Source organism: Protopterus annectens, chromosome 6.part1, assembly GCF_019279795.1.
Source record: "Protopterus annectens isolate FY-2018-M chromosome 6.part1, PAN1.0, whole genome shotgun sequence".
In the NCBI taxonomy this organism is placed as follows: domain Eukaryota; kingdom Metazoa; phylum Chordata; order Ceratodontiformes; family Protopteridae; genus Protopterus; species Protopterus annectens.
In genome coordinates this window covers 1,439,475-1,448,342 of record NC_056738.1, presented here as the reverse complement: position 1 = coordinate 1,448,342, position 8,868 = coordinate 1,439,475, and the positions used below count along the sequence as shown (strand labels likewise).

The window sequence follows — 8,868 nt, the reverse complement described above, 5'->3', positions numbered from 1 at the left end:
AGGTAGAACACACTGCCTCACTGCCGGTATCCTCCTACCTCGTTTTGTTGGGTGTATATAGTTGCTTATGGTAATTGCTATTGTGTTGTGGTTCATCACCCTTTTTGGAGTGTGTGTGTGTGTGTGTGTGTGTGTGTGTGTGTGTGTGTGTGTGTGTACGCGCATCATGTACGCATGTGTGTTTGGTTTTTGTGTTTCCATCTGCTCTTCCTGTTTGACACTAGAAAGCTAAAAGGGTTCTTTCTGTTAGTTTGAAGGGCTACCCTGGTCCTGCCAGGTGACTGGTTCTTCTCCCTCACAGACTGGCAGTGGGAGGAGTTCTGAGCTTTGACAGATTTCCAGAGGGAGGATAGTGTTGGGTACTACTACCCATATGCTAGTAAGGCATTGTATTCTATGAACATCTGCTGTCAAAAGTCAGTAGAACTTGCACAGCTGTACTGTTTGTAGTAAATGGCAAAGTTCAGCTACCCTTTTGTACCGTCAGTCTCAAAGTGCAGATGTGTTACATAGTAAGTGTGAAATGTGACTTTAAAGCTCTTGCTTGTTAAAACATATCAATCAGTTTGAAAAACACCCTATGAAAGAAGTACTAAATTTTGCCCGTGCTGCAGAGTTCTAGTTAATCTTGCAGTGCAACATTTTTAACAGCTTTTAAAGTTGGTAGCTGATAAGTAGTACAGTTGACTTCTGGCTGTCATCTGTATGGCAACACAAAATGTATTGCAGCTTTTAAAGCTTTGTTTCGATTGCCATTTTGTGGTGACTGCAGTGTGTTGCAACACAGTTCACTTTGTTGTTTTAAGTGAGAAGTTCACAATATGAACTTGCCATAGCAAGTTGGCTGTAGTTAGGTTGTTGTGTGTGACCCTTCCTATAACAAGACTATTTTTAAATCTGTTTTTGAGCACAGTAATCACCCTCCATGTTTTATATCAGAAATATGTATATGCTCTTAAAAACAACATTATGCTCAGCCCTACTTAACAGATTGTCCATCTTGGAGTTGATTTGGTATGTTTTGACTTTTCAGCTTAGTGTTTATATATGTCCATAAACAGGTTATGGTTTTAACACCGTCTATTCGGCTTAACCTGAAAAGGGATGTAATTATATGTGCATTATAACAGACTATATTTTGCATCAAGTGCAATATTTGCAGTGAAACCGGACTTCATAACAGAAGAAATAAATGCATGCTTCACTGTTTAACTGGGGTTGCCAACTCTTTTTTTTCTTAGCCCTCTAGTTTGAAAATGGTTTTCACTCTGGCCACTTATTTGCCATATGTTTTAAGAAGAAAGTTTTGCTAACTTTGTGAATATCTCCCCTTTCAGAGAATAAGAGATGTAAACTTGCACTTCTTTTGTTAAGTATTGCTCACATGAAGTAAAGGGTGAATATTTAGTAAGAACATGTAGCAGAACAATGTTACAACCCTGCTTTAAAATTTGTGACCATAGTTTAACTTTGTATTTACCATCTTAAATTTCTTCTAAGAATCACAGCCGTTTTACAGATCGTGGATATAATTATTTTTTTTAACTTTCAATCATTATTTCATATTTGCCCTGCAGAACTTTTACTTGAGCATTTTTTTTTATTTATTTTTGTTTGTACTTGACATGTTTTTAGCCCACAGAATGAAAACTTGCTCTGTCATTTTAAATACATTTTTTTATGAATTTTCTTGACGTACTTTTGAATACTTATCTCTGACTTTTTAGCTGGTACTCTGCAGGTGTATTTTTTGGGCGGTTGCCAAGTTTGTATTTAACATTTTTTTAAACTCCTTTCACTCAGCAGCAGAAAAAAATACCTCTCACTGAAATGTGGTATTTTCTTGTTATAAACAGTTTCTTTACAATTTTATTCCATGTAGCAGTTATTAATGTGTTGCATTCATATGTTTACTGTACACAATGGACTGCCTTTTTTTAATTGTGTGCATTTTAAACTGTGTTTGTTCTGTAATCCAGATAACTGTTAGAGATTCACCGTTTCTTAAATTGTGATAGAAAAGGAGGTTGTGCTTTTCTGTGTGATTCCCATTATTGTAGTATTTCTAGACTTTGTGATATATAATAAATTGCTGCCTAGAGTCTAGTTATGTTGCTGAATTTTCAGCCTTTATTAGAAATGTATCGGTGTTTAGAATTTATGCTTCATGTACTTAAGTAAATAAACACAAATGTAGTGCGTCAGTCCTTATTAGGTTTTTGTGAAGTTGTTTAATACACATTCATAAAATGTATTTCTTTTGATATCTGTACCCTATTACTAGTATCTAACAACTAGATTCTAACCTGAGATGTTTGTAACCCAGTTGATGTTAAGAGCCTCATGACTCTGAGGAAGATGCCGCTCAAAAAGCATATAAAGCCTTATCTTAAGACTGTGTACTAGTTATATAATTCTGTTAATTACAAAAAGTTTACTTCTGCATGCATGGTTTTAAAAATTATTTTTTAAACATTTCACCAGATTTCTACAGTCTCATTAAGAATGAACAGAGAGGGCATGAGGGTATTTCCAGATGTCTGTCTGTAACTTCGCAAGTGACTTTGTCACAAGAACAGTTGTTTAGTCTGTTTGATATTGTTCCCGGGTTGGAGTTTTGTGAGATTCAGAGAGACCCATATTCTGGCTACAGCAAAGGTAATTAATCTTTAAACCTTATTTTTTAATGTTGTATTTTGAAAAAAAAACTGTTGTATAACTTTAAAATAATCATTTGGGCAGTTGCCTTTTGCACCGCATTGACATTAGACTTTCTGCTGTTAAGAAGTGTTTGTTCTCTGGGCACTGGATTGCAATTTTTTTTTTTTGTTCTGTGCAAATCTTGTAAAGCTGATGCTGTTTACATCATTGGTCCCTAGCCAAGGTTTAAGTGGCTTTAAGCTTTTCATAATCTCTAACTGGGTTGAGAACTTGGAGGTTTTAGTCAGAAGTTCTTTGGCTCAATGTTGCTAAGTTTGCTTACAAGGCTCAATTTTGCTAATGCAAGAAGGTGGTGTTATTGATCTTTACCAAGTACTTGTTCACTAAGTAAGTGGTTAGCTTTTTGTGGACATTTTTGAACAACGACCAAGACTTGGCCAGAGTTGCAAGCTATGTCTGTTCTGAGTGAACAGGTGTCAGAAGTCTGTGGTGATGATTATGATGCATATATTACTACTACTGTAAGTAAAATGGTGGTGACCAAATATCAGAAACATAGTTGCCGATGGGAAATATCAACTACAATAATCAGCTTAAATTTGGCCATTGTTTTTGTCTGTTTGAGAAGCTGCAGATTCTTTTTGTCTGGGTGGACTGTTCTGACCCATGCCACTAGGTATTTGTGTTTTCTTTGTAGTAAGAGATTGTGGTGTTCCATTTAACACATTGATCTTCTGATAGGTAACATTACATTTTGCCCTCTTTGTATGTCATCTTTCACTGTTCGAAATTCTGTCAGCTGTGCCTCAGTACCTCTGAAAGCCTCTACAAGTATGATATCAGACTCCCTTCAAACCTTGGTTGGTGTGCAAGGCTGCTGTGTAAGCCAGTGGTTTTAGGAGCTTCCTTCATGTCTTCTTTACTTTGAAGTCTTCACATCCCATGTGTATACCTGTAAATTCCTTTTGCCCATTATTCATTTCTTGTTTTTCATCAAATATCGTAAATCAGAAGCACAGAGTATTTGTTCACTTCATAATATGGTGCTGTTCAGTTTCTGTTTTTACCTTAAGTAACTGGATTTTCTTCCTTTTTTTCTATACTCTGTGATCTTTAATGGATGGATACTAAGAAATGAGAGAAGTAAGTTGGTGCAGATGAGTAAAATGTACTTGTTAAAGGAAGTAGCAAAAAGACCTGAAAATGTAAGCGTACCTGTCACAATCTGCTTCTTGAAGAGAGTATTGCAAGTAAAATTATGACATAAAATATGAAGTTATGTACTTAGTTCCAAAATTCTTCAAATTGATTTCAGTGCTGCCAGAAGTCATCTGTAGCTGTACTTTCATCTGTGCATATGCTCGTTGGTATTCCTTACTATCATTTAGGATCAAGGGGTCCGATAGTGTTTTTTTCTTAAGTTTGGCCTTCTGTTGTGCACCTAGTTTTAGTTGCTGTCTTAATGCAGCCTTCCTTTCTCTTCAACATATTTGCATGCAAGTATTTTACTTCAGTTCAGAAAAATGCATCGAAGTAGCAGGGACCTGTGCCGCTGCCTTTTTTGGACTTTCTCTAGTGTGGTTCTAAAACCGAGTGAACCTTTATAACAACCTGCAAAGGTGCAAGAAAGCAGAGAAAAAAAAACAGTGCTGTTTCTTCTGGATTCTGGATTTCTGTATGAGACATTCATTCTCACGCCTGTCAATATCCTCATAATAGAAATTCTTCACAGACTTGACAGTCTTGAAGACATAACACCAGAAAGTTTTCTTTATGGAGATATTAAAGTTTTGCAGGGTATGTTTTTGGTTGCTATGTGGACAGTCCAACTTCTCCAGACAGAAAAGAAAACCTGGAGATGTCGAGCCTTCCATACTCACTGTGGACATTTCTTCCATTTTACTTCAAGGTTATAGGTGCATTCGAAGTCTCTGGTCATTGCCCAAATTTATAGTGTTCAGCACCTAAATAGGCAGTATACATCTTCATTTTGGTTTATTGGTTCACAGGTACATACTAGGTTAACAACCACTAGGACTTTATAAGCCTAGACATGAAACCCAGAATCAAAGGGGATGATTTTACTGACTGGCTCTGTCCATCAGATACCTAGAAGCCAGACTAGGGCTGCATTTCCGATTACTCATCCAGTGGGCAGTTTTAGGGATAAGGAAGAATTCTGCTTCACATAGATGGGGAGCTTGTTCCAGAGAATGTGATTTCTCTGAGAAACCTATGTATGTCTCCGAAAGTATCCTATTTATGTTGCAAGCAAAATTTGTCTTTTTTTTAAATCTAGTAGTTCTGATGCTGTTTGTTTTGCGGATGTGCCAAAGGTTCATCAAAACAGGGTCCAGGGATTCCTTGTATAGCAGGGAAAGATCACTTCTTAAAAGTCTGGATGATACCGAGTGAAGAGACAGGACTTTGAGTCAATTAGTGCAAGACATTGTGTCTGCTACTTGTATTCTTTTTGAAAGTAATCTTTGCGGGTGTTCCAGTTGCTTCATGTGTCCGGTCAGGTACATACCAAAGGGGGCATCATTATACTCTGACGGGTCTGATATGGGCAAGTACATTGGTGTGATGACCTCTCTGGACTTCGATGCTATGCCCTGCCTTACAACTTGAGCAACACAGAAGGATTTTCTTACAAAGTTGGACACATGCTGGTTGAACACTAGGTTACTGTCGACACGAGTTCTCAGATCCCTGACTAGTGAATCAACTTTTAAGGGCATTTTTATTGATGACTTTGTTACCCAGGGTAACAGACTTCCCAAAAGGTGCTATAATGCATTTCCTGTTATTGAGTTTTAAGCCATGACTTTGGCACAAAGTATTTGTCTGTATTAGACCTTCCTGAAAAGTGTTCTCATCTTGAGGGGAGATTCAGTGACTGCTCCCAGTTTACAGTCATTTGTGAACTTTAGGTTAGCCAGAGGCCTTTGACATCTGAGAAGTAGATGCCAAAGAGGAGGAGGCCCAACACAGAGTCTTGGGGGACTCCACTGGTGACCAGCCTTTTGGAGATGGCCTCTCCAGTTCTAACCTACTGGGTCCTATCAATGAGCCAGCCAGCTATCCAGCGTGTGTTATAAAGGGGTTTATACCGAGTTCCATAAGTTTGTTGACAGTGCCGGAGTAGGATATTGAATCAAATGCATTAGCCAGATTTAGGTAGGCAGTGTACACTGTTTTTCCCTAATCCATTGACTTAGTGACATATTCAGAGAAGTCCATCAGATATAGTAAGTATTACCATCCTTTGGCAAAGCCAAATTGGGATGGATCCAGTGTCTGGCAGTCTTCCATCTCCTTTTTGATTTCCACAATGATTCTTTTCATGGGTTTGCAAATAAGAGTGGTCAAGGTAGTTTCCAGGATCTATTGAAGATCCTCCTTATGAAGGAAGATGACCATTAGAGTACTCCATTCACGTGGCACAAAGCCTGATTTAAAACTATAGTTAAATAATGACTACATGGGTCCTCATATTTTTAGAGTATTCAGGAGGCATCCTGGGATGTTATCGGGGCCCACTGAGGCCCTGCGCTTGGCTTTATCGAGTGCAGCCAGTATATACTCCCTAGTTATAGTTTAGAGGGACTGTGTTTGAGGGTAATTTTGGGGGGATGGTTGGGAGTGAGACCAGGGTAAAGTTGGTACTGAATTTGTCAACTAACAGGTTCTGTGTATTGCCAGGCTGTGTGAATGTGGCACCATTAACCACCAGTTAAGTAAATTGCTGTGTGCTGCCCTTGAGGTTTCTGCCATAGTTGTAGAAGCCTTTATTGTTTGTCTTTTATCTGGGAAGCTAGCTTAACTTTAAAGTTGGTTTTGCTTGACCTAATTAGCCCTCTTAATTGCCTGTTTATTTAAGAGAGTTTTTATCTTTATGGGAATTGCCAGCGTGTAATCTGTCACTCTAATGTATACCTCAGTTACTGCACTGGTGTCTGCATTCTCGAGTGTAAAGAGGGTTTGGAGGTTGTGTAGTTTCTTATTTAGGCTCCTGACATTAAACAGTAACATGTTAAGGTTCATTTGAGTTGATTTTGCTGTGTCGGTAGATTTGTCAATTAGGCATTGCCGAAAAAAAGTTCTATGGAGGCGGATAAAGGTTTAGCCAGTATTCGAAAGCCTAGAGGAGAAAGGAGAACACAGTCCTTAGCGGAGCATCGTGGTCTGTTAACCATGTCCTCCCAAGCTGACAAATATTGCATCTCATGGAGTGACACCAGAAAACAGGCAGTTGATGAAATCAGTTTTTTGCTCGTGTTGAGAAATCATTCTGGTGATGGTAGTATACTGCTCAGTGCTAGGTGTAGATCAGTGTGTTTAAGTTCAGTGTTCCTGCCATCCATCCTGATGTGTTTTTGTATACAGTAAACTACTTAAACATCCAAGCCTCATCGTCTTCTTAATGCACATAAGACTAGTGACATGGAGTCAGAATGGGATCCAGAGTTACAGCCATGAGGCAACAGGTTAGAGTTGGAGGAGTACATAGGAGTGGATCATCCCTACTGCTCAAACGACTCACAAAACAGGTCAGAAACAAATTCCAGGTACTAAAACTCGCTTAAATGATTTGTTTTGTTACAAATATAAAACGAAGCATTCGGAACATTCAAAACTAATTTTTTATTAAACAAAATGTCCAAAATTGCGCTGTAGTGATAAAAGCATTTGAAATAATTATGAAAACGTTTGAAACCATATCCGAATCACATAAAATGTATGAAAAAGGGAAAAACGACTATCTTTTTTTCGCTGTGTGTTACTTTTTTGTATTAACTAAAGCTATTCAAAATGTCTGAAGTGTGACGAGTATTTGCAAGTACGTGCAGTATTATAGTGCACTTATTTCAAAAAGTATAGTAATTTCAAAGCATATTTCGCGAAGTATTATTTATTTTTTATTTTATTCGAGATTTGTTGACCGGGTTAATCCAGCTGAGCCAAAAGCCCATTTTCTGTGGAGACCCGAGGAGAAATACATTTGTTTTAAGGCATATTTCTCAAAGTGCAGTCATTTCAAAGAGTATTTTGCAAAGTACAGTTGTTTCAAAGCCTATATCGCAGAGTACAGTATTTCAAAGAGTTTATTGTTCAGTTGACTATTATTACAAGTACCTGGTATGTGTGAATGTTCATACATAATTACAAAGGCCATTTTGCATTGTGTTTTGCTATAATCTGGGGGCATGGTAGAAGGATTTCGCAGACCCGCACCACTTGTGTTTGATAACAGTATTGGACAAAATTGGAGTGTGTTTGAGCAGGAATACAATATTTTCATACATGCTGCTTTTTCTGACAAAGACTCGCATGCAAAAGCATTTATTCTGCTTAATTTAGCTGGTTCAGAGGCCTTTGAAAGAGTCTTCATTTGTATATGCACCTGCTTTGTTTGCAGGGGAGGGGGAAGACCCGCCAAATTGTGCTATCGGCTGAAACGCAGAAAGACCCTGAATGCTTAAAACGTAAATTTAGATATATTTGTAACCCCCAGACGAATGTTACAATGGAAAGGCACTTATTTTGCACAAGGGATCAAAAGCCTGTTGAAACTTTTGCAGCATATATAACTGACCTGAGAAATAAGGCTAAAACATACAGATTTGGTGATTTAAGGGATGAGTTGATAAAAGACAAACTTGTGTGTGTAGTATAAAAGATGATGCTGTGAGAAAGATTTTGCTTTGTGACTGTGATTAAACTTTGAATAAGGCCACTGAGATTTGTCAGATATATGAGCTCATAGAAAAGCACACGAATATGCTTACAAATGTGAATAGCTCTAGAAGGCACATTGATAAAGCCATGCTGATAGTCTGCAGTACGTGGTTAAAAGAAACCGGCACAAGCACATGGCAGCAACTGTAGCCCCTGCAGCACTCACTGGTAAACCCTAGAACTTTCTAGAAAATTCCAGAGTTCGCACAGTCTCAGTGAAGCATAAGAGTGAGTCAGCAAACTCAGAGCATGGACCCCAACCTAGTTTCATTGCCAACTGTCATAATTGTGGTGGAAGTCATGAATCTAAAAGGGAAAAATGTTTAGCTTTTGGTCAGCAATGCACAAATGCAATAAATGGAATAATTTCAAAAGGTTTTGTAAATCAAAAGGCTCACATTCTTTACTTTATTATTATCAGAGAGCTGCAAACCTACGGTTTGTTGATTGTGTCACTGCTTCACG

The 8,868-nt window shown here is 38.0% G+C and overlaps 1 protein-coding gene across 2 annotated transcripts in view; it reads left to right on the top strand.

Annotated features, from left to right (window-relative positions):
• The window catches only part of RBM45 (RNA binding motif protein 45), a 687,506-nt gene that overhangs the window by 265,145 nt on the left and 413,493 nt on the right, over window positions 1-8,868 (top strand). For both annotated transcript variants that reach the window (XM_044075431.1, XM_044075430.1), the window contains exon 5: window positions 2,485-2,658. In XM_044075431.1, the coding sequence (XP_043931366.1) occupies window positions 2,485-2,658 (174 nt within the window). The remainder of the gene's footprint in view (window positions 1-2,484; window positions 2,659-8,868) is intronic.